Raw genomic sequence first — 26,723 nt, forward strand, 5'->3', positions numbered from 1 at the left:
TCTCCTTCAGCCAACAGTAGCCCAATTTCGCCCAGCACCCTGTTGGCTAACAGTACTGGAGGCAGTCATTGTAAACCAGGGCCTCAACCAATCTTATATGGAAATCTGTATTGTTGTTCACATATTGATCTGGCAAAATTTTATACCAGAGACCCTTCCTGACATAACCCTCCCCATTTATCCGAGCTTGGGACTGGTATGAAGAAACACACTGGTTTGTACATCCTCCATTGCTTTAAGCTTAACCATGGAGGAATTTTTCAAATGTATAGTAGTTTCAGAGGCCTACAGCTGTTCATATTTTATGTCTTAAGATTTTTAGTAAAGGGATGTTTTGTATTGCACTAGTATATTTTTAAATTGTCAGTCTTTATTTCTTTTACACACAAGTCAATCAGCTGGTTCTCTGCACATAATTGTTAAGCAGCTACTCAAATAAAGACAGTAAAGTTAAAAGTCATGTTTTTGCTTTACAAAATCAATCCATATTTGAAATGAAAAGATAAGAAAAACAGAATTTTGCATATCTGACCACATTAAGTAAGTTTTCATGTTTTAGAATGATACAATTTTTGTATTTCATCCTAATGTAACCAACTTGACCTCTTTAAAACATTTCCATTGTTTCCTCAAATAAACTCCTTGATGGCACTTCAGCTCATTGTCTTACGGTATCTGGAGGCTACGGGTAGATTGTATATTTCTGAAGTCATTCTTTCCTAAAATAATTGATCACATTATCAGTAATGATAAGTTCCAAAGGTGGCCATGCATAACCAAAAATGTATGTGAAGTGCAAGTCCACTGTTTTGTGTTTAGGCTTTTTGGTGCAGGTGCCCCCCTAGGTTCTGCTGCCACAATGTAATTGCCAGATTCCTTTGTCTATATGGAACAACATACAATGGTGTATTTTTGGTATGCATAAGAAATTTAATGGCAGCAGGGATTCCCATAAGCACACAACACCCAGGTGCAGCACTATGTGTTGGAGGCTTTAACTGCATATCAAGTATCAGGGATGTAGAGACACCAGGGACAGCGAGAAAACACAGTGAATGGTACAGGCCGTTTCCTGATTCCTGAAAATGATTTCAGGGGTGGTCTGAAAGTAAACTGGGGATGACGAATAAATGGCAGTTTCTTGTCAAGGATCCTTAAGCCTATGTAGGCTGAGGCAAGATGTTTTTGATAGATAGGCAGATACTGTAGAAGAAATAAGAGAATGGTGAAAATAGTATATTGGAAGCAAGAGAAAATGTACAAGCCATCCCTATAGCTAGTGAATAATGCAGGCAGCACTAAGAAGGCTAATACTCTGTAATAAGTTTGTTAGGGTATATATACTTAAATAACAGCCATTGGTGTTCTTTCTGCCATGTAACATCACACTAATGTAACTGTAGGAATGTTTTGAAACTATGTTCAATCTCCTGCTCTTTTTTGTCCTCTGCTGAAGGAATAAGTTTGAGCAGGAAAGTTCTAGTTCATCTAAATCAGCACCCTGTGACCTTCACTTTGTAGGCTCTGAAACCATAAAGTGGTTCCTACAAGTTGAGAGCAACTGGCCTACGTTGGATGCACAATTACCAGGCACTCTTAAGTGAACATCACTCCTAGGCCTGGTTCCAAATGAAAAATTTGATATGATAACTACATTTTAAATTGTTCTGCTAAAGACTGTTTGCCAACAATAAAGATCTCAGGAACACCAAGTCCTTGAACATATCACACTAATAAGCCCTACTGCATATGAGGATCTCCACTACACCATGTTCACTGTTCAAGCAGGGATCACAATGGTGCTGTACCATGTAAACTATTTATGACATACTCAGTGTCTATTCCCAACCATTTTATTTCAGATGGACAGTGGAGATGATGGCTCCATGTCTCCCATGTCTTTTGATGATATCCCAGATGGACGGATCGGAGAGAGGACTTCTCAGTGCTCTTTTGAGTCAGACGAACAAATTCACAGCCCTTTGATGCGTCAGCTTTCTGGATGTAAGTTGTCCTTTTATTCTGTGGCTAGATCAGATTTTCTGTAGTAATTATTAAAAATGATGTGGGGTAGAGTCTGCATGAAAACCTCTTTGTATCACCGCCTTTTTCTGTATTTGTGTGAGTTTGCTGCTCGGCTAAACAAAACACTAAACTGAACAAGCAGCTTAGAAAATGGATGGAATAATAAAGACTATAGTATACAGACTACAGACCTTCATGGAGGGCTTATAATAATTTTCTTAATATGTAGCTTTGACTTAATAAAGATAAATAAAAGAATAAACTTTCACTGTCAGAAAAACAAAAAAAAGTATTACAGTGCATCACTACAATTGTCCTGTTCCCCAAAAGATTTTACATAAAAAAATATATATATTTTAAAAATGGATCAATCAGAACTCGGGTTTATTGGACTTGGTTGCACAAGATTAGATAACAGATAACAACATACCACACATGTCCAAAGAGCAAAGTTCCCTTTGGTTAGACTTTTCCAAGTTGAAAATGAACTCATTTCTGAGGTGACAGACATGCAACATTTTTTCCGATACAGCCACATCACCTTTATTTACACCTTGCAGTTTCACCTGTTATAATGTACCTGTTAAAGAAAATGATTTACAGCTTTGCATTTATTTAAACAATTACAATGTGCCTTGCTCTAAAAAAATCATGGCTACCACACAGACACCGACTATCCCCAGATATAAAAATGAAATAAAACACTTAAAAAAATTCCATAACAAGTTTAAAATCATGCAGCATAAATCTCAAAAGGATTTAAATCTATTTGTTCTCTGTTAATAATTAGCAACAACAATTATCTGGAGATCCATATCCTTGCCAGATGAAAAATAAATAGGATGATAAGCAAGGGGAAATCACGCTAGGAGACCACTTTAACCCCTCAGAACAGCTGTTTATTTTTCAGCATCCTGTCCAGCCTTGCACCCGATGATTGCTGGGAAAGGCTCCAGCTCCTCCACGAAAATAGACACATGGATGTTATTTGTTGTTTACATCTTCTCTATCCATAATTATTATATTTATGACTAGCCATCACCTGCAGCTTCGCCCGCGTAGTAGTGAAACAGGACAGCGAGGAGGGCCCTGCTCAGCTCCCTACTCCTGACGTCACTCTCGATGGCTCACAGCCTCTCTCTCGGATTAGTGCAAATATATCGCTCCTGCAAGCGAACTATGAAACTTAGCACAATGAGAGAACGGAAAATTCAACGGAATTTTCAAGCAAATTGTAGAAAAAAACCCCAATTTAAATCCGTTAAGTAGTTCTCTCGTGAAAAGCGGACAGACATACAAACGGGTCTAAAAAACTAACAAATTTTACGCTGGATCACGAAATTTTTAACACCGTTTCTTAGCAAGCACCTATGGGCCAAGGGTAACCTGCATTCCAAATTTCAAGTCCTCATGGTTCGGGAGGTTTCGTGATGAGTGAGTCAGTAGTATTTGGCTTTTATATATATATAAATTAGAAACAATGGACTTCAGATTACTTGGACAGTGAAATCTCTGACTTAATGATGGGTATGAGGTGCGGCTAATTTGTACATTTTACATTTTAAATACTGTAGATCCAACCAAAAAACATTCCAAGATCCAAAGACATTTTTAAATCATGCCCTGGACCCTCATATGTGGCTGCTGGTCTTCATTGAGCCATTTCATTATTTCTGATGCGAAGCACTGCTTTCAGTTGAACTCCTAGTTTAATTTCAGGGTACTGACTTCAGCCTGTATCACCCAATTCACTCTGTGCTAATCCGTTTCAAGTCATTCTGTATGATAAAAAAAGATCTATTAGATCTAAGAGATCATCTAAAAAGAGACCACCATAGGTAAAATCAATATGACCGCACATTAATCAGAGGACATCACAGACTACACGTAAGAATATTAGAGCTAGCATATCTTTGGTTTGTTTTTCCCTGCATTCAGAGAGACAGTTGAGGATATTCGTTTCACACAACTTCATTCCATTAATTCAAAATGATGAGTGAATTAATCACATTAATTATTTAAAATACATTATTAATTTAGTAGAACAGGACTAGTGTGTGATTGCTGGATCCCACGGATCGCAATGGCAGGAAAAGATCTATCATCTCATAGGAAGTATTGCATATTACTGTAAATTTCCCAGCGTTATTTCTTTGGGAACTCGGTTAAATGCCCGCAACAGTCATTGCAAATAATAGCTGTGTTACTGTTAAAATCGGAGCTTTTACATAAGCCAGTAATTAAAGTATTCCAGGCCAAACTGGAAAGACTTTGCTTACATAATCTGCATCGATCCTTGGCTATCTCTTACTACAGCCGGCAGTCAAAATGTGTCTGGCAGTTTCAGCTCTCTAATGGCTATTGATTGCAAATTCTACAGGACAAGGCAGAGGCTGTGCGAGATACTAAAAAAGATATAGCTTAATCTGCTAATGCCTTTGTGCAGCCATGGTATGTAATCATACTGGGAATCTTTCCATGCCCTAACAACCCTGAAAGTCACAATCCAACATGGAAGAGGAAAAGAGGTTAGCCAGCCTTGTACATCCTATCAGTGGAAATTGACACAGAAGACATAGAGACAAAATGTCCCATCTGAAAGAGAAAACAGATCAGGACACTGTCACCGACTCAAAGGTTTCCTGAAAGCTGCGCAAAAGTACAAAGTGCCACTTGGAAATTACGATAAAACCAATGGAAACTTAACTGTCAAAAAAAAGACAGCAAATGGAGGTTTTTTATGCAAGTGAGATACACAAGGTAGCCTTAATCGAGAACAGTAAACAAGAACAATACCAGGCTGAAAAGGGACCAGTTATTAACCAGCACTGACTTTCTTACACAGTTTCCTCACTGTCACTGTTATTCAAGCAAAAAACACTTTGACACAGAATATGTTAAATATATCAATACATTATATAAATGAAATGCAGTATAGAAAGCACTTCAGTCACTTGGAAGGGCAGACATCTTTAATGTCCAGGGATTGTGAGGACTGACTGGCATGTTTGTCTTTTTTATGTTTTTCAAATTCTTTTATTAATAACAATCAGCTTTTTAGAAGTGCATTAGAAAGACCACAGTGTATGGCAGCATCTCATTTTTTAGAGGTAATCTAGCAAATCTATTCTGTACAGAATAGAAGATAATTCAACAATTGATACCTGTAGCAGAGCCAGAAACCATTACTAGCTGAACTTTATAGAAGCACAAACTGTATAAGGAAGAGGACAACATTCCCTCCTCGGTATACTGCATTCATGAAGGGGCTCACCTTACTAGTAGGAGAATAAGATTTTAAGGGCCGTCAAAGTAGAGAATATCCACTCATAACTAAAGAATGTCAAACAGGTGAAAGGACTAACTAAACTCAGCCCAAACAGGCTTAATCTGAGCTGTATTATGGTTTAAAGATTTAAATGCAGGACCTTTTCAAAATAAAACGTTACAATCAGTGACTGTACAATGATAAATCCTGTAGTTTAGTAAGAAGTTCTGAAATAGCATGGCTGGGGGATCACAGTTCATCTACTATATATACTGTATATTGATTATAATTATTCTGCAATCCTCTAAAACGTGACCATCATAAACCACTGGTTTTGCAACTCTGTACATAGCCTGGGGCTCTAAAATGCCTTAGACGTAGATCAGAGAAAACATTGGGGGGCAAAGGTCTATTGTCACCGGGTAAATATTGTTAGTGTCATTTGCTGACATTTACTGAACAAAAGGCACTCAATGAAATCAACGTGCAGAAACTGCCTGGAGCTGTTCATGCCATGCAAAACATGGAATCATTTTGCCAAGTTTTTAGATGGATGAAAAGAAAAGATGGGCAACACCACAACAACATCAGCATCAGGGAACCTAAACCAGCTTTAATTTAGTGCATCTCAGTGCCATTACATTGTAACAGTGACTGTCCGATTAACTACATTATTTAAATGCTTATTTGAGCCATGTAGCTGAAACAGAAACCTTGACAACCTCTAAGGAGTATCTGGATGAGATATTGGGATGTTTTAGCTATTAGATAAATAAACAAGCTTGATGGGCTGAATGGTCTCCTCTTATCTGTCAAAGGTCTTACCTTCTCATGCAGCTCTTCCGCAGTATATTCAGTAGTGCTCTACATTATGTGTGCTGTTTTGTGGTAGAGTGGCAAAGAAGTGAATGCTGCTACTTAGAGATTCAGCGCCATCCTGGGTTCCAGTCATGTGCCCTGTTGTTGTCTTGCATGCTCTCCCTATGGATTTGTCTCCAGGTGCTTTGGTTTTCCGTTTATATTCCCAAAGGCAGGCATGTTAGATTGTCTGGTGATTTTGAATGAGCCCATAGAAGAGAGCTCAAGAGTGGGCTCCATGTGAACAAGTGCCCTGCTTTGTACCCAGTGTTTTCAGGACAGGCATCAACCCTGTGTTGGACTTTGCAGTTTTGAGAATGGCATGCTAGGCATTTGAAGTGCACTGTATTTTGTTTTATTTGTAATTTATATGATGAAAGTGAGAATAAAACTACCATGCAATCAATGCAAGTAAATTCCAGGTAACAGTTTTACAAGTATATGTTATCATCAAAGTGTATAACTCATTATTTCATGAGATACTTAGCTGTATTATTACACTAATGGGTTATGAGATACAATTACTAGCATATTATTATATTTCCTTTTTGGTTCATATTCTAACTGAATTACTCTGTTAATGTATAGAAAATGCATTTACTGCAGTGACACCATTATCCACTTTAAAGGAATTTTACACCCCAAAATTATATTTTTTTATATATTACTTTCCCTATGTAGTTTGTAGTGATGGGCAAATATTTGAATCTCATGTTTTCATGCAGAATGTAAATGAAGAAAAAAAGTTTATGATATATTAGAAGCCAATAGTGAAATGAAGACAGACTCTACATGTTTAACTATTAAGGTTACTACGCAGGGGACTTGTTAGAAGGTTAGGTGAATTTTCCCAGATGACAGGTGTCAGAATGTGGATGAGGAACACCTCAGCTCATGCAATATCATCTATATTCATGTGATTTCATTTAGCCTTCAAGAATACAGTATGTGTTGTTAAAATGGTGATCTTCCAAAAGGAGTGATTAGAATCCAAAGTCAATGACAGACGAAAACATGAAAGGCTGGAGAACTCGAATCATTTATCTTGGAAAGGCTGCTACCAAGAGATGGCACTCCCTGAGCATGGAGCTTATGGGATGAAGGTGTGGGGTGCACTGAGAGCCAAGCTGTCCCCTGTAAGATGCTAGGGGAAGTGTACATTATATAAGTCCAGTAGTATACAAGCCATTAAAGATGCACCTTCAGATCTTAGCTAATTAATATTTAAGGAACATTAACAGAGTGGGAAATTAGCTATGTTGGGCTGAATGGATTCTTCTCATTAATACTTTTGTTTTTTCCTTTTGCCAGTCCCACACAATTAGTTCTTTAATTGCTATCATTTGTCCTGAAAGAGAAAAATGACAGTGAAGTTGTATGCAAACTGTACTCTGAATCTTTTCAGGTGGTGACAGACAAAGTCTGGATAGCGGATATAGCAACCGGGACAGCATGCGACTTGAAGATTCCACTCCTCCTTATACTGGACCTTTCTGTGGCAGAGCACGGGTGCACACTGATTTCACGCCCAGCCCCTATGACAACGACTCTCTGAAACTCAGGGTAAGGCTGCTACTGCTCTCCTTTAGAGCTTTTATTTATTGTAAAGCTTATTCAGCGAACATTAAACTGATAAACAGACACGTAAGAAATTGCACTTTGCTGTTGCTTCATTAGAACATTACAAACATTGTAAATAATGTAATATTCATTAGTTTTGTGTTGCTGTTCTCTTGTAGGGAACCTATTTTAAAATCACAGCCTGGATCCACTATACTAATTCTTTTCACATTTTAAACAATTCAATCATTTCACCTCTTATGTATGGTTGCTTAAACTGGAAAGGCTGAGCTCTATCAATTTTTCCTCAGAACTCAGACTCACTCCTAGAATCAGCCAAGTCACTCTATCATCTGGACTTTCTGTAACCCTGCTACGTTCTTTTTATAAAATGGTAACCACAACTGAACACAGTACTCTACAAAAGGCCACATCACTACTTTAAACAGCTTAAGCATAAGCTTCTTTGACTTGTACTCTACACTATAAACTTATTAACGTGTAACCTAACATCTTAATAGCCTTTTAAATCACCCTTGGACCACTCTCTGGATGTAAATAACATGAGTTCACTATGACACCTAGGTCACTCGCTAAGATTTAAGTTTTAAACATCCCATTGTGAATTCAAATTGAACATTTTACTTCTTGTGCATAATGTTTTCCATTTCCTTATATTAAATTTAATTTGCCACAAGTTTGCCAAAGTCTCAAGTCTGTCCAGGTCCATCTATAATGATTCATCTGCTTGTATGTTATCTCTCCTTGCATCCAGTTTGAATACTTCTCAAATGCACTTACTCTTGTGTTTGGAAATGGCAACCAAATCCATTTATTAGCAGGGGTCCAACTGTTAAAAAGTTAAGAAGGAGGGGGCTCGACATCCTGCCTGTATCTTGTCTCAGAGTTAGCCCAGACCATTTCTTCTTCTTCTTCTTTCGGCTGCTCCCGGTAGGGGTTGCCACAGCAGATCATCTTCTTCCATATCTTTCTGTCCTCTGCATCTTGTTCTGTTCTCTCTCACCACATCCATAAATCTTCGCTTAGGCCTTCCTCTTTTCCTGTTCCCTGGCAGCTCTATCCTTAGCATCCTTCTCCCAATATCCCCAGCATCTCTCCTCTACACATGTCCAAACCAACGCAATCTTGCCTCTCTGACTTTGTCTCCCAACCGTCCAACTTGAGCTGATCCTCTAATGTACTCATTTCTAATCCTGTCCATCCTTGTCACACCCAGTGCAAATCTTAGCATCTTTAACTCTGCTACCTCCAGCTCTGTCTCCTGCTTTCTAGCCAGTGCAACTGTCTCCAACCCATATAACATAGCTGGTCTCACTACTGTCCTGTAGACCTTCCCTTTCACTCTTGCTGATATCCGTCTGTCACAAATCACTCCTGACAGTCTTCTCCACCCATTTCACCCTGCCTGCACTCTCGTTTTCACCTCTCTTCCACAATCCCCATTACTCTGTACTGTTGATCCCAAGTATTCAAACTCATCCACCTTCACCAACTCTACTCCTTGCATCCTCACCATTCCACTGACCTCACTCTCATTTACACACATGTATTCTGTCTTGTTCCTACTGACCTTCATTTCTCTCCTCTTCAGAGCATATCTCCACCTCTCCAGGGTCTCCTCAACCTGCTCCCTACTATCGCTACAGATCACAATGTCATCAGCAAACATCATAGTCCACGGGGACTCCTGTCTAAGCTCGACTGTCAACCTGTCCATCACCATTGCAAATAAGAAAGGGCTCAGAGCCGATCCCTGATGTAATCCCACCTCCACCTTGAATGCATCCGTCACTCCTACCGCAGACCTCACCACGGTCACACTTCCCTCATTCATATTCTGTACAACTCTTACATATTTCTCTGCCACTCCTGACTTCCTCATACAATACCACAGCTCCTCTCGAGGCACCCTGTCATATGCTTTCTCCAGGTCCACAAAGACGCAATGCAACTCCTTCTGGCCTTCTCTAAACTTCTCCATCAACATCCTCAGAGCAAACATTGCATCTGTGGTGCTCTTTCTTGGCATGAAACCATACTGCTGCTCACTAACCATCACCTCACTTCTTAACCTAGCTTCCACTACTCTTTCCCATAACTTTATACTGTGGCTCATCAATTTTATTCCCCTGTAGTTACTGCAGTCCTGCACATCCCCCTTATTCTTAAATATCGGCACCAGTACACTTCTTCTCCACTCCTCAGGCATCCTCTCACTTTCCAAGCTTCCATTAAACAATCTAGTTAAAAACTCCACTGCCATCTCTCCTAAACACCTCCATGCTTCAACAGGTATGCCATCTGGACCAACAGCTTTTCCATTCTTCATCCTCTTCATAGCTGTCCTTACTTCCTCCTTGTTAATTTGTTGCACTTCCTGATTCACTATCTCCACATCATCCAACCTTCTCTCTCTCTCGTTCTCTTCATTCATCAGCCTCTCAAAGTACTCTTTCCATCTACTCAACACACACTCCTCGCTTGTGAGTATGTTTCCATCTTTATCCTTTATCACCCTAACGTGCTGCACATCTTTCCCAGCTCGGTCCCTCTGTCTAGCCAATCGGTACAGGTCCTTTTCTCCCTCTTTAGTGTCCAACCTCTCATACAACTCATCATACACCTTTTCTTTAGCCTTCGCCACCTCTCTATTCACCTTATCTCCTTGTACTCTTGTTTACTTTCTTCATCACTTTGACTATTCCACTTCTTCTTTGTCATTCTCTTCCTCTGTATACTCTCCTGTATTTCCTTATTCCACCACCAGGTTTCCTTTTCATCCTTCCTCTTTCCAGATGTCACGCCAAGCACCCTTCTTGCTGTCACCCTTACTACATCTGCTGTAGTTTCCCAGCTGTCTGGTAACTCTTCACTGCCACCCAGTGCCTGTCTCACCTCCTCCCTAAACTCAACCTTGCAGTCTTCCTTTTTCAACTTCCACCATTTGATCCTTGGTTCTGCCCTCACTCTCTTCCTCTTCTTGATCTCCAGCGTCATCCTACAGACCACCATCCTATCCTGCTTAACTACATTTTCCCCTGCCACCACTTTGCAGTCTTCAGTCTCTTTCAGATTGACTCTTCTGCATAGGATGTAATCTACCTGTGTGCATCTTCCTCCACTCTTATATGTAACCGTATGTTCCTCCCTCTTCTTAAAATATGTATTCACCACAGCCATGTCCATCCTTTTGGCAAAAACCACTATCCTCTGACCTTCTTCATTCCTCTCCTTGACACCATAACTATCCATCACCTTCTCGTCTCCTCTGTTCCCTTCACCAACATGTCCATTGAAATCCGCTCCAATCACCACTTTCTGTCCCTTGGATACACTGCTCATCACTTCATCCAACTCACTCCAAAAATCTTCTTTCTCATCCATTGCACACCCAACTTGCGGGGCATATGCACTAACAACATTCATCATCACACCTCCAATTTCCAGCTTCACCCATCACCTTCTCGTCTCCTCTGTTCCTTTCACTAACATGTCCATTGAAATCCGCTCCAATCACCACTTTCTGTCCCTTGGATACACTGCTCATCACTTCATCCAACTCACTCCAAAAATCTTCTTTCTCCTCTATCGCACACCCAACCTGTGGGGCATATGCACTAACAACATTCATCATCACACCTCCAATTTCCAGCTTCATAATCATTACTCTGCCTGACACTCTTTTTACTTCCAAAACACTCTTGACATACTGTTCCTTCAGAATAACCAGTACTTCATTTCTCCTCCTATCCACACCATGATAGAACAATTTGAATACACCTCAGATCCATCTGGCCTTACTCCCATTCCATTTAGTCTCTTGCACACACAATATATCAACCTTCCTTCTCTCCATCTTATCTGCTAACTCTCTCCCCTTACCAATCTTACTGCCACCATTCAAAGTTGCTACCATCAGTTCCACTCTCTTTACCTTCCTCCTCTCCTCCTGCCTCCGGACACGTCTCCCACTCTTCTTCTCCTTCTTCTTCTTCAGCCAACAGTAGCCCAATTTCCGCCAGCACCCTGTTGGCTAACAGTACTGGTGGTGGTTGTTGTTAACCCAGGGCTCGACTGATTCGGTGTGGAAATTTGTATTGTTGTCCGCATATTGATTTGGCAAAATTTTACACCAGATGCCCTTCCTGACGTAACCCTCCCCATTTATCCAGACTTGGGACCAGCATGAAAAAACACACTGGTTTGTGCATCCCCTGTGGCTGGGTTAGCCCAGACCACAAACAAGCTAAAATAATATGCTGGCAGGTACTTCATTAGAAAATGTACAATAATGATTAGCAAGTCTGAAAATAGGCTTTAAGAGCTCAGGGGATGACTCAAACTGACATTGACCCTACGTCAGCTAGGAAGGGGGTAAGGTAGCCTAATAGCTGTAGTGACTAACAAGATTCAAACCTCTTTGAAATGTAACTCAGTACATTTCTGTCCTTTAGCACTGTTCTCTTAGACAGCGGAACAATATCTTAAACGAATATTATACATTAGAAATATGATATGTATTTTTATATTCTTGCATAAATAAGAAAGATGGGATCAGAGCCCCATTGCAGTTCTGTTTAAAGATCTACTGTAATGTCTCATGTTTAACCCCCAATCAAGATTTTTGGTTTATTGGCATCAACTCCAGTTTTCTGGAGCAGTATTATTTAGCACTTTACAATATTAAGCCTTGTCCACACAGAAACACACTATGGATGTTTTAAATGGATATATTTCCCACAATGGACGAGACCAACTCAATATATATATTTTTTAAAGGAGATATTTTTAATGTTATGGTGAGTGGTGTGGCCTCACAGTCGAAGGTATTGGTTTGATTCTTTGGGTACTGACTGTCACTGTGAGATTTCTGCATTCTTCTTTTCTTTTTTTTTCTTCTCTTTCTACAAGCGGCTTGCTAAATCACGAACATGAGTCGCTGCTACCTACCACTGTATACTAATTCTGTTATTTAAAATGTATCGCCCCTTTTTAGTGCAGCCCCCTCACCAGCTGCCAAACTTCACACAGAAAATTTAAAAATAATCCTAAGCCTCTGGAACAGCACCAACATCTAACCAATATAAAATAAAGATGTTCTCAGTCAACAATAAGTGAGATAAAGACCAATTAGAAAGGCCTGCTCCTCCTAACATATAAACCAGTGTGTGCGTCTACTGTCCAAAGATGGTCAAAATCTAAATAGATAGATAGATAGATAGATAGATAGATAGATAGATAGATAGATAGATAGATAGATAGATAGATAGATAGATAGATAGATAGATAGATAGATAGATAGATAGATAGATAGATAGATAGATAGATAGATAGATAGATAGATAGATACTTTATTAATCCCAATGGGAAATTCACATTCTTCAGCAGCAGATAAGTGCTTTGAATAAGTTACCTTTTCACTTCTTGCATGTATTCTTAGCGCACTGCAGACACAAGATATGGCAGCCCGCATCTATATAATGTGCAAATCTTATTGGATACACAATGTGTCAGTCAGACCTATCCAGCAATAGGCTCAAATTTGATTAGAACTCAGACTTTCCGTTCACTATTTTCCCGCCGAATTTGGCTATTTTTGATTGGTTTCTCCAGTTATCAAAAAGGGATTTCGCGGGTTTTGGTTTTTGGTGATTTTTAATATTTTTTTTATTTTCTATGGAAAAAAACAAGGCGATGTTCTGGGCAGTTTTTAGAAGTAAAAATAAAACCTCGTTACAGCTTTGTTAAGCCTAGTTTGCATAACCAGTGTCAGCACATCTCTGTGGTGTGGGGATTTGGGTCCTTAACCTAAACAGGCAAGCCACAGACATCTAAACGTTACTCCAAGTAAAACTGAGGTGGCATATAGCGGGGCACAGGTCATTTGCTCCAACTTGCAAGGTAAAGGCCAGTAGGAGTGAGCATGAAAGATAATAAATGACTTTTAAAATAACCAAAAATTTCAATAGCATGACTAACTGACAAAGTAGGAAAACAATCAGGTCTTGAAAAAGAAAGAAAAAACGATTTGTTGTGGCAACACCTGTCTGCAAGGACTACTTAGAAAAGATTCTGCAAGGACTGGGAAAGCAAAAAAAACATTACAGAAAAATCTTCTATTTTAATGAAAAATAAAACTGCCGACATGTTAAAATGCTTGTCATATATGATAATTTGTGTAAATGAGGCGGAGGTCAGTGGAATGGTGAGGATGCAGGGAGTAGAGTTGGTGAAGTTGGATGGGTTTAAATACTTGGGATCAACAGTACAGAGTAATGGGTATTGTGGAAGAGAGGTGAAAAAGAGAGTGCAGGCAGGGTGGAATGGGTGGAGAAGAGTGTCAGGAGTGATTTGTGAGAGACGGGTATCAGCAAGAGTGAAAGGGAAGGTCTACAGGACGGTAGTGAGACCAGCTATGTTATATGGGTTGGAGACGGTGGCACTGACCAGAAAGCAGGAGACAGAGGTGGAGGTGGCAGAGTTAAAGATGCTAAGATTTGCACTGGGTGTGATGAGGATGGACAGGATTAGAAATGAGAACATTAGAGGGTCAGCTCAAGTTGGATGGTTGGTAGTGTAACAAGGTGCTATATAGGCACCTGACCTGACAAAGAAGGACACAGAGGCACGTAATGAACCAATAGACTTTTTATTGTCTTCACCCGTGGGCGCACGTCTTCCCCGTGACCCACAAGCAATACACAGTCCAAAAGCACTCTTCCAACACAACACAACACTTCTTTCTCCTTTTACCACCACTCCTCTTCAAGCTTAGTCCTCCTCCTCCTGACTCTGGCTTCTTGAGTGGTGGTGGCTGGCCCTTTTTATAGCCCACCCAGAAGCGTTCCAGGTGCTTGACCACCTGGTCCTAATTGCACTTCCGGGTGGGGCTGAAGATTCGTCCAGCCAGGCTGTTGAAACCAGACAGCACCCCCTAGCGGCCACCCCGAGCCCCAACCAGGCTGTGGAGGACTCCATCTCCCATGGAGCCCTGTGGGAGGTTGGGGAATCACCGTCGGCCAGGGAGGCTGCCACCAAGCGTCCCGGGGGAGGTACTGAGCTGCCCATGGCTGCTCCCTGGAACATAAGCAGCAGGGGCGTCCTGGCTGGGCACAGGACCTGGCCGTTCGCCACAGTAGACAAAGTCAGAGAGGCGAGATTGCGTTGGTTTGGACATGTGCAGAGGAGAGATGCTGGGTATATTGGGAGAAGGATGCTAAGGATAGAGCTGCCAGGGAAGAGGAAAAGAGGAAGGCCTAAGTGAAGGTTTATGGATGTGGTGAGAGAGGACATGCAGGTGATGGATGTAACAGAACAAGATGCAGAGGACAGAAAGATAAGATATGGAAGAAGATGATCCGCTGTGGCAACCCCTAACAGGAGAAGCTGAAAGAAGAAGAAGATGGGTCCTTATTGTCTCCTGTACACAGTACAGTGTGGAAGTGTATGTAAAGATGCAACCTCAGCCCCGGCAATACAAAAAGTTCTCGGGTGTTACTCGAGCATTTGCACATTTAGATATTGTACTCAAATACTCTCCTGTTCAATTCAGACAGGATGCTTATGGCTGGGCTGTTTTTAGGTGATTTTGGGCGATTGCAAATGATACCTAGCAATCCTGGATGTAACCAAAAGTTTGCGAAGACAGAATGTGAACAGTCCAACTGAGGGATGAAATACTGTACAGCAATTGAAAATGGTTAAATGTAGGAATTAGATATACAATACCAAAGCTGAGGTCAAAGGCATTTACATGGTGGCTGGCACAAAAGTAGGAAGCTGATGTTGTGCGTAGTGCTGCTCTCGCGTTAGGGTTTGAATGTCAGGCTCGGGCGTGTGAAGTTTGCACATTCTCCCAGATTTTTCTCAGAGGATAGTTTTCGTGTTAATTGTTGGATTTAAATCGGCACAATAAAAGTGAGTGCAATGCACGTGAGTACAGCGGGATGTGCTACCGTTGGTTCCCTTCAGAGACTGAAGAATGATAGATTGACATTTTTAATGAACCACCCTCAAACCTTATTTTCGGCAAGGATCAGATAGGACTCTGATTTTGTGTTACAGTTTATGTTATCCTTCTCATTGTTAATGTTTCTTTTTTAAGCTTAACAACACATTAAAAATATTCTTGACGGAAAAATTCACAGTTTTGTTGTAAAGGCAAGAAAGTACTAAAAGTTGGTTTTACTTGAGGGTATGTTTGGACATGTTTTGATTATATAAACCTTAATCGTGCTAAAAATTAATCTCCAAGTTTAAATATTGTATACTTTTGGTAAACAGTTGCTGGGTCATGTTCAAAAAGTGGACGCCATCTCCTTCTTGTTGTTTGTTTTAGACTGGCCTACCCCTACTACAAACCCTGAACTTAAGATTCGTGGGGGTAAGGCCATAGTCTTAAAAATTTAGAGTAGGTGCATAATCTTAAAATAGTGGTGGCGTCCACTTTTTGAACAAGACAGATGCTTTGAAATACTTTTGAAAACGCTCAAAAAGCCGGCATGTTTAGTATCCTAACTGTGAGATTACACATTTTTATACTAAATGGAAAGGGGTCAGGTTGCATTAAAATCAGATGCGTAGCAATGGCATGGAGTGGGAGGGAAATCCCACGGGGCCCCTAAGCTCTTCATGCCTTTTTTCCCTAAAAAGTCAAACGTTTACTAATCCATGCAGCAAGTGCATGTGATCAGGATTACAAACGGCAATTTGAAACTGTATGCTTTGAAATCGCAGGTCACAGTCCTATCCTTGAAATGACGAAGGGGAGTAGCAGAAGCGAGCTGACTGCTAACACACTGAGATGTAATGGGAAAGTTTGGCTAACATGTCAGACACACGTGCAATGCAGCATATAAAATAACAGGGCGCTTTCTCTTGCACTGGGTACAGTCTCCAACAAAAATTGTATGAATGTTACCTGTTTATTGTATTTGTTACCTAGCACTTGGAAAAAGTGCTATGGGATGTGCTTTCATAGAACATAATAGTAGTGTTGGAAGCAATTCCACTTCTGAACAAGCTGGATCCATGTGTATTGTTGGCATAAGGCAACAAAGCTCAGATTGAGGTGGACCTATGGGTTAAGTTTGTATGAATGTATTGCTTCTAGTAACTGAAGCTGTATATGCAAGGTACAATATGTCTACTACATGTGTTTTGTTTTTGACAGTAAACATAACAGTAGGAACAGCTGAAAGATCTTTCTGGCAAACTGAGATTGACTATTTGAGATCAGCTATGTCACAAATGAGAATATTAAGCTTGGCAATTCTCTCTATTGAAAAAGAAAAGAGCCACAAAAATAAACATAAGATGTCCCCTGAGGGGATTTGTCCAAAAAAAAAGAAAAACTTAAAAGAAAAAAATGATCTAATATGACAGTATAATTCATTTTCTTATATGACTAGCATTTATGAGAACAGTTTTCTAGTTTTGTGATATTCAAGTTATCAGTTATGAGCATTAACATGAGAATGCGATTAACAAGGATTTTCTAGATTATTTGTGTGATATTACAATATTACATTTTTATAAACTGTAAATCATACCATGTGAAACAGAAAATAAATTGACCTGATATAATACAATTCAATAAATGCTTTCTGTCATTAAAATAGCATATTCTCCTAAGTGGTGCATAATCAATAAAAAAAACAATGCAACAGTAGGTTTAAATTACTCTCAATAAATGTCTGTTCAATTAAATAAATAATTAACAAATAAATATTTTACCCAGTATTTAGTGTTAAGTGACCTATTCATGTTTCTTACATAAAAATTAGACATACAAAAATATATTTCAAATAAACTCTATATTCAGGTAAATATAAAAAAAAACTTTATTAACCTTTTATAAAAAAAAACTTTATTAACCTTTTTTTTTCCCTTGAAGTCTTTACATTTCTTTTCCTTAATATTATTTGGTGGTGGGGCAATGTACTAGCTGCACCGCTGATTAAAATTACTGTCTTTGTGTTTTACAAATACAAGAAGATCACCAGTAATGTGGTTAAGTTCTAAACAGTATTTTTAGCATTACATCCATTCATGAACAGGAGCATAGAACATTAGTTAGTGTCTGTTTAGGCAGCAATAAATACTGTACATAAAGAATAAGCCACAAAGTGATCTGCGGTCACTGATAAATGTTAAGATGAATTCTCTCGTTCATTCTCAACTTTCATAAACCAGTAATTAACCATGCAGTAGATGACACCACTCATTCATGGCAACAGCTTGGGCCTTATGTGCCACTCCCAGAATTGAATGCATTCCCATCATTGAAGGAACTATGAATTGCGCCCTGTATCAGAGGAGTCATCCTGAGAATGTCAGGCCATCCATCCTCAAGCTTGGTCAAATCACACAAAGGTCATTCACCAAGACAATGATCCACCACCTAAAAGCAGGTCTGCATTTGAGGAGCGTGCTGGAATGGCATTGTAAATGTTTAGAAACCATGCCCTGCAAGATACTGGGTCAGGACCAGGAAAGAGGTAGATAAAGCTCAAAAAGTGTCACAGCAATTGACTTGAAAAAGCTCTTCAAGAGAAAATAGGTGAGAATTTTTTCCTAGTGCCATAAGAGATTGATCAGTCACTTCAGGAAATGCCTGGCTGCTGTTAATGTTGTTTAAAGTGCATGTAAACCAATTCTTGAGTCCAAAGAGGAAATTGCCTTTTAAAGAGAGACCCTGGGTATTGTATAACTTTAATTAATAAATGAAATAAGCATCATTGGTCTTTGTCATTTCTTCACTAAATGGTAAGGTTTATTTAATATTAGGCTTGGGTTTATAATACTGTTAAAATACAGTATGCAGTAATGTAGAACATGAGACTGTGAGAAAATATTTTTATCTGTGTCTGTGTACGATATCTGTGGCTAATTTTTCTCTTGTATGATTCGACTTCACTTAATGACCATGATGGCCTATATCCCCCTTTTTTGGTGAGTGTTCTCATGTTAAACATCATATTATTGCGGGCCTTTAGTAAAGTGTATAATGGCCTATACAGTAAGAAACTGAACACACCATAACCTTAATTGTTTCCATATGATCACGTCAACTCAGTCTACCTGAGGCATCTTTGTGTTGGAAACAATCAATTCAAGTGTCATCCTGGAGGATGGGGGGGCACAGTGGTCTGAATCCTCAGGTCAAATTCTGTACCCAGTTACTCTGTGGGTGCTTTCATGTTTTTCTCTCCAGGCACTCTGGTTTTCCTCCAATATCTCAAAAATGTGAGTATTATGTTAATTGGAGATTCAAAATGAGTGTAGTGTGAGTATATCCGGTAGTTGACTGGCACTTAGGATTGGTTTCTACCCTGAACCTTATGGTGCCAGCATGGGCTCAGGTCCCCCCAAAACTCTGAAGAGGAATAAGCATATTTCAGGATGTTATGTTATGCTATCTTGAATGATGTTTATGGCAGATGTATCTCTAATCTGTGATGCCTTTATGATAACACGCCTGCCTCTGTTCTTCCCCTTATACAGAAAGGAGACATAATTAAGATAATTGAGAAGCCCCCGGTTGGAACCTGGACTGGCATGCTGAACAACAAAGTCGGATCTTTCAAGTTTATTTATGTTGACATTTTGCCGGAGGAATCCACCCCTCCTAGGCGAAAGAGATGCCGCAGCAAAAACAAGAAGCTTAAGCCAAAAACGTTGGAGGAGGTCCTTGAGAATATCGATCTGACGGTAATGTCATTATTACTAGGCAGTGTGGTCTAGTTTATGAGGAGATGGACTATAAACCACAAGGCCACTATTTCATTATTCATAATCCAACCCAATATGCACTAGATGTTAAAAAATGTTACCAAATGTAGTGTAGTTGTGTAAACATCTTGAGAGTGGTGTTGACTATACCAAGGTGCTATATAAATATACCATATGTATAATGGAAAGACTGTGCCTGATCTATTTATGTTGGCTTTTTTTTTAAGGTTGAAGCATTTTAAAAAGACAACAGAAATGAAACATGCAATTTAGTGTTCAGTTTTAGTCTTTATATGCAGCAAATACTTGTTAAACGAAAGTCTTATTGAACATCTTTCAAAAAGAAGCCTTTTGTTTTACTGTCCGACTTTGAATGAAAAATGTACACATCAAATCTTAACCATCCTCTGATGAGATCTAGTTTTTATTTTTCAGCCATTCGTGTGACATTGTCAACTTTTGCATGTTACAGGAGGTTATCCCCCTTTTTTCAATGCATGGCTTTGAGAGTCTGGAAGATTTTAAAGAGCTGAGAGAGTCCCATCTGAATGAGCTCAATATCACAGATCCAGAACACCGGTCTAAATTGCTGACAGCAGCTGAGCATCTCCTGGAATATGACAGTATGTATTTCATAGACTTTAAATGGCTATATTTAAAGATTTTATTGAGTTCTGAACTGGTGACTCATCCAGGATGTGCTCCAACTGCAAGCTTATTGTTTCCACAGGCTGTTCTTGTGTTGTTTGATGTTATCTGAGGTAACATATTCATTTGGAAAATGATTCTGTTTGATACTATCATATACTTTGATTGTCAGCCAGATCATCATGGTTTCCAAGTGTTCAGGCTCTGCCTGTAAAAAGGACAAGACACTTTAACCTCGGACTATGAAAATCCCATAGTCATTATGCGTCCTCTGATATTTCTTTTATAAAAGAAACAAGATCTGACACCTGTCACAGCTTTCAGTGTGTCCATAAATGGCTCAGGAGCCCATTCATCAAAGCACAAATCTTGAGACCGTGTTGCTAGTGAGTGGTACATGGGAGTGATTCCCCATAGTATGCCTTTAACACCGTCTTTTGTCTGCTTCATCAAAAACCTAGTCAGTCTCAGAATGAGCACTGGTTTTATGGGTAATGCAGTGCCATAGTAGAAAGTTCCATAGAACGAGTCCCAGCTAGTGATGTCGATCCAGCTTTTGTAAGGGAGACTTTCACTGTTTCACGGAACCTCCCATTTACTTTGGATTTATCCACAAAGCTGGGATTCAAGCATTCCAGCAGAGTTGGTTCTGCACTATCATGGCCTAAATGCTGGCTCTTTTTTTGCCTTGGAAGAGGACATTAGAATTGGTGCAGTGATCATCTCAAGTGATATAAAAAAAATGATTTAGGTTTCATTCACAAAATCTCCTGGAAGTATTAAGATGATGACAGAAGGTAACCCGGAGGTCACTATTCTACAGGAGAATAGTGATGTAAATAGCGTTGTAGATGTTTGGCTTGCTTTTCTAACTGAATTAATTGTTTGCAAAGACCCACCAGAACAGTTCCCTGATAGAGGTGCTGACAGACCTAATATAGTTTTGAACCTGCTCTGCGATGTTTGCCTTTTGGGACACATTGTTGCTGAGATATGAAAAGTGGTCTATAACTTTCATATTTTCTCTAGAGAGGTGAGTTTTTAGGGACACATTTGCCTGTTTATGTTAGTGGTTAATAGTCACCAACTTTTACTGATGTCAGAATGAAGCACAGAATTATGGAAAGTTATTTGGTGCACACTCATTATGTACATGATGTACAAACAGATACTCAACAATAAAAAGGACTGATTATATACAAGTGAAATTCCATTGTAATCAAAATTCACGTGGCCATAAAAAAATTTGTTTTAACAGAAATTTCATTATAACAAATATGGGGAAAATACGTATACTGTTGTGACCAAGGTTGCCAGTGATTCGCCATCTGTAATGGCAGCAGCTGCTCTGCTGCATCTGGTAAACAGTTAACCATGGGCAACATGCATGTCACATGATGTTTAGAACATTTAACACCAGGCTTTGACCTGTTCTTCCTTCCATGCTCCTGCTCTACCACAACAGTGATTCCAAGCCACTGGTGTTATTCTAATCTGAAGATGGGAGTTAAAGCAGGATGATTGCCCATGTCACGGCTCCTATTTTGAATGAAGTCTTGAGACTGTGCCTGCCTTCTCTATACAGTAATAAAACACCTGCAATTTATTTTATTTGAGAATGAGACATTGGTTGTAACTTCCATCCATCCATCCATTTTCCAACCCGCTGAATCCGAACACAGGGTCACGGGGGTCTGCTGGAGCCAATCCCAGCCAACACAGGGCACAAGGCAGGAACCAATCCTGGGCAGGGTGCCAACCTACCGCAGGACACACACAAACACACCCACACACTAAGCACACACTAGGGCCAATTTAGAATCGCCAATCCACCTAACCTGCATGTCTTTGGACTGTGGGAGGAAACCGGAGCACCCGGAGGAAACCCACGCAGACACGGGGAGAACATGCAAACTCCACACAGGCAGGACCCGGGAAGCGAACCCAGCTCAGGTCTCCCAACTGCGAGGCAGCAGCGCTACCCACTGCGCCACCGTGCCGCCCTGGTTGTAACTTTTTATATAGTAATACAGGTATGAATACAGACAAGTACAGTATCCGCAGATGACACAACTAACCATGCAGACGCTGAGGAGAGCACAGAATCCAGTTATACCTGTATGATGTCCCACCTACACTCTTGCCAAGACTGCCAGAGACTGAAAAGTTCGCAAAAGACTGTTACTTTCTTTTGGTCTAACAGACAGAGTTCTTGAGACTTGGCGAAAAGTGCGGGCATGGCCTTAAAATATTTTTTGCAGCTCATTATTATCTTCAGTTGAAAAAACGTTTGTTATACTGAAATTTACATTTCATTAAAATGAAATGTGTTGAACATGATGTTGAGTGAATATTTGTCCAGGCTCACAAAAAGTATTCATTATTCTGAAAAATTGTGTTATTTCAGTATTTGCTATAACAGGATTTAACCTGTATAAAAATATTTAAAGGAAGGTGAAAAACAGAAACTGCAGGGCAAATTGTTAGATCACCAGTGGCAATGTGTACTGAGCAGAGGGACTACAGGTAGATACAGTCCTCAATGGAAATACAGTATAGTGGTCAATCTTGGTTCTTACTTCCAGTAGTTCTATTAAGTAATTACTTTTGTTTGATGCTTACCTTCACACTATGTCCATGATTCTGTGCTCATCACTTTTCATGATTAACATGAATTTGATTTGTTCATTGAGTACATACATACATACACATCCATAAAGTAGAAAAATGGCTGTACACAGTTTGTTTACTTAAGAAAGAAAAAAATAGATAATGTTGTTTTGGGAAATTTCATCTAAGGAAAAAAATATATATTTTTGTAGGTGAAAGTGAAAGTGATGAGGCGGGTGAGGAAAATGACTCCCAGGACTCTGAGCAGAAAGCAGACATCCCTCGTGACTCAGGCTGCTTTGAAAGCTCTGAGAATCTGGAGAACGGACTCGGTGGCATAACTGAGCAGCTGCAGGAACTGGAGGTGGACGACGCTTCCTGAAGGTAGAACGAAGAAGCCAAAGAAACCGTCCCTCCAACAAAAAACAGATGAAGTGGAAATGGAGAGACAGTCCAAATGAATCCCAGAGGTTTAATTATCATCTTTTTATTTGATTTAAAATACAATTGAGAAAAGAGAAAAAAATGGTATGTACTGGTTTATGATATACCTCACCATGAGCCTTGGATTAAAAAGACTTACTTGGCATCTAAACTATCTGGCAAACACTTCTAAAAGAAACGGCCCAGAATGGATCTTTAACAGCAAAAGACCTACATTTTACTTCAAGAAATCCACATATTCACTTTGAAAATAACTTATTGTAAATAATATTACAAAAAGGCTTATTTTTCCTGAAAAATATAATAAGAATTTAAAGGGCACAACATGATGACACTGAATGCCAACCATGAAGAAGGATAATGGCAAGTCTAAAGAGTAATAAATAGTAATAAAAAAATGGGAGTTCAAAAACCCCTTTCTGGTTCCAACCACCTTTGCTTTTTTAGTTAAAAGTAAAAGGGCAGAAGACTTGATCAAACTTGCAACAAAAGCACATGATGAGTTGAAGGACTGTTGTGCCTTTGAATTATTAAAATTAGTTTCAGTGGAATGAATGAGCATGTAGAACAGGTGACAGAGTGAAGTGAGCACAGGCACAGCTAAGGCTGCTTTTATATTCGTAGACATTGTATTACAAACTATACAGGAGCTGAAACCTTATCTCAAAAAATAAAGGTACAAACCAGTCCAGCTTCATGTTTCAGTGGTTAAACCAATGGTTCCCAGACCTGTGCTTGTGAGGATACTCCTGAGGGTTGTGTCGTGGGTAAAATATTCTGGAGTTGTAAGGCAATTTGTGCACTGATAGAATTTTTAAGATCTTAATGAAATTAGAATAGCTGTGAATAATAGATCATCCATTTATACAGTCCACTTAATGTCAGAGTCCATTCATGTCCAATACACATGCCTGCTGTTAAGTAGCACTCTTATCTATATTCAATATTAGTATGGTCATTTTAGAGCTTTGGGCTTGTTTATTGATCACATGATTTTTATTCATTAGATGTTTTTCATTTAAATGGTTTCATTTTTATTCATTCGTAACGTTTCTAATGAGTTTTATCATTGGAATTTATTTTTATTATTATATTCTTTTGCCAGCATTTCTTTTGTATTCTGATTCATTCAAGAATGTGAAACTATAAAAAGAATTTTTCATGCAGTATGTAAGAAATTTTATTTTCAGACTTTAAGTAAAGGTTGCACAAAAAATGAAGCGGTATCACGATCAGAGTTGGAGTAGTTACTCACTGACAGTACTCCTTTACAAATCACTGATTAATCCTCGCAAATTGTAATATAACTTTACATTATTACATCTTGGTAAAAGTAACTGCATTACCAATTACATTATGGTACTCTGTAGATCCCTAAAAATGCAGCATGCACCAATTAGAAAGTGCCAGGATGACTCATTATTTCCTCTTTATCAATTTATGTAGTCTTTTTTATCAATTATTCAGTCTTTTTGTAGGGAGGAAATAATAATAATAGTGAGCATGCGTTCATCAGTTCAACAAATAAACTTCATGACCTAAATCGGAGCTGTGCCACTTCAAACATATGGACCAGGCAGCAGAGGTCTTTAGTTCACAATAAATAAAACTGATTTAACTGACCAAACTCTTGCACCCAGGGAGTTGGTAAATGGTAAGTAGCCCAGCAGATGAGTGCACATACTGACTGGCTGGGCCAGTGGCCTGCAGTGTCAATTGTTTTACACAAGAACCATGGCTGTGTCTCCCATCTCACTGGTCTTTACAGTATCAAGAGGGCATGTGAAGATGAAAAAGAAAGTCACATTTTGTTATTATCTAGCTATCTTACATTCATTAACAATTAAGGTAATCAACCTTATTTGTTCACAGTTTTCTCAATTTTCGTGGGAGCATTGAAGAGATGTGACCAAAAAAACACTCAAAATGAATATCAGGATAAAGTGCTACATTTTAAAAGACACAAGAAACTTAAGCACTTTCATTTAAGTATCAAAGATTGTTTTCTAATTCCTCATATGCTTTTATCAAAAGACTGTACAGCACAAGGAACAAAAAAGCCTAATGTAGCTAATATCACACATTTAACTGTAAAGTTCCCAGATAGACGCAACAATTGTCTTAACTAAGTTTTCCTTAAGAAAAGGAATTTTAATTATATTCTTGCAATGCATTGTAAAAGTGATTTTATACTTTAATGTTTATTAATAAGGTAACATCAATTACCAAGTAATGTCATAATACACATCTCTGATACAGATCTGGAAGCATAAGAAAATTCAATATGTGTCTGTATGAAAATAATGCAAAAATCGACCAGACAGCCACACTCGTCTCTTCCAACATTGTGTGTTAAATGGAATGCCTGCCCTTCAAGACATTAATGATGTTAAAATATTATTTACTTAGAAACTTATGTAACACAAGTAAGAAATCCTAGTTAAATCGGTAACTGTAATGTGACTGCAAGAATGTAAAGAGTAACATGTTGCGGTACTTCACTATGGGAAAATGAATTTAGATTATAGTAACCATTACTTTGGGTCATTTTATCATCAACTCTGACCATGATAGGCTCTGAAAAAATCTGTGTGTAATAGATTCTCATTTGCATGTAATCTGTCCAGTTAAAATCTCTTTGAAAAACAAAAAAGTAATTCATTCAGTAAAACCAGCTGAGCAAACACACGATCATAATGACTGGTGGTGTTCATATTAGTGTCTCAGATCCCCAGACTTGGACAAGATTGTATTCCGGGTCACCACCAGAAACATTTGGGAACCACTGGGCTAAATCTGGCCTCTTCAGTCTTGTTAGGTCAAGCTCCACCTACACAGCCATTAAAGAGACCCATTCTCCTGGTCAGGCTGTCACGTCTGCCCGCAGTACAGTACAGCTGGTGGCACTGGGACTGTAAGGTTTGCTTCAGAGTGCGTATCTTCACTGTATGAACCACTGGAATGAGTATCATGGCATTTATGTACAGTATATTTAGTCTGCTGTACAAAGTCTTTTCAAATATTATACTGTATCTGCAGTTACTTTTTATTATTGTTTATTTTGAATGTATATTTTTGCCTATTTTGTTAGAAGAGAAATCGACGTGATTATTGGTTTGCTCTTGTTTCTAGTTTGTTGAATTTTTTTTTTATGTTTTTGTTGTTTTTGAATGTACAAAAAAGTGAAAAGGTCTTAGTTGTAAAATAAAATTGTCGAAGAACTTTTGTGGAATTAGTATTTTGTTCCATGTTCTTTTTACATTAGCATGAACTGCCACATGATAAAATGTGTTAATGCAGCACGGTGGATAGCACTACCACCTCATGCTTCCCAAGTCCTGGGTTTAAATCTTGCATCTGCTGATGAAGACGGCACCAGTGAGGATGCCATCCATCATTCGGCATCCTCCTCAACTTTGCGCTTTTCTTGTAACTTGTAACACATTGATTACATATGACAGACAGACACTTTCAGACATCTGACAAAATTTGTCATCTGGAACTATACCAGTGGACTTTTCTATGAATGGAGGTGTCTTACTGTACCTAGGCTACC

General features: G+C 39.1%; 1 protein-coding gene across 1 annotated transcript in view; it reads left to right on the forward strand.

Moving 5' to 3' along the window:
- The window catches only part of sash3 (SAM and SH3 domain containing 3), a 64,000-nt gene extending 37,611 nt beyond the window's left edge, over positions 1 to 26,389 (forward strand). The window contains exons 4-8 of the mRNA XM_028815886.2: positions 1,863 to 2,004; positions 7,557 to 7,714; positions 19,238 to 19,444; positions 19,938 to 20,088; positions 22,936 to 26,389. Of these exons, the coding sequence (XP_028671719.1) occupies positions 1,863 to 2,004; positions 7,557 to 7,714; positions 19,238 to 19,444; positions 19,938 to 20,088; positions 22,936 to 23,105 (828 nt within the window). The 3' untranslated portion in view covers positions 23,106 to 26,389. The remainder of the gene's footprint in view (positions 1 to 1,862; positions 2,005 to 7,556; positions 7,715 to 19,237; positions 19,445 to 19,937; positions 20,089 to 22,935) is intronic.
- The last annotated feature ends 334 nt before the right edge of the window (positions 26,390 to 26,723 follow it).

Source organism: Erpetoichthys calabaricus, chromosome 12 (genome assembly GCF_900747795.2).
Source record: "Erpetoichthys calabaricus chromosome 12, fErpCal1.3, whole genome shotgun sequence".
Lineage (NCBI taxonomy): Eukaryota > Metazoa > Chordata > Cladistia > Polypteriformes > Polypteridae > Erpetoichthys > Erpetoichthys calabaricus.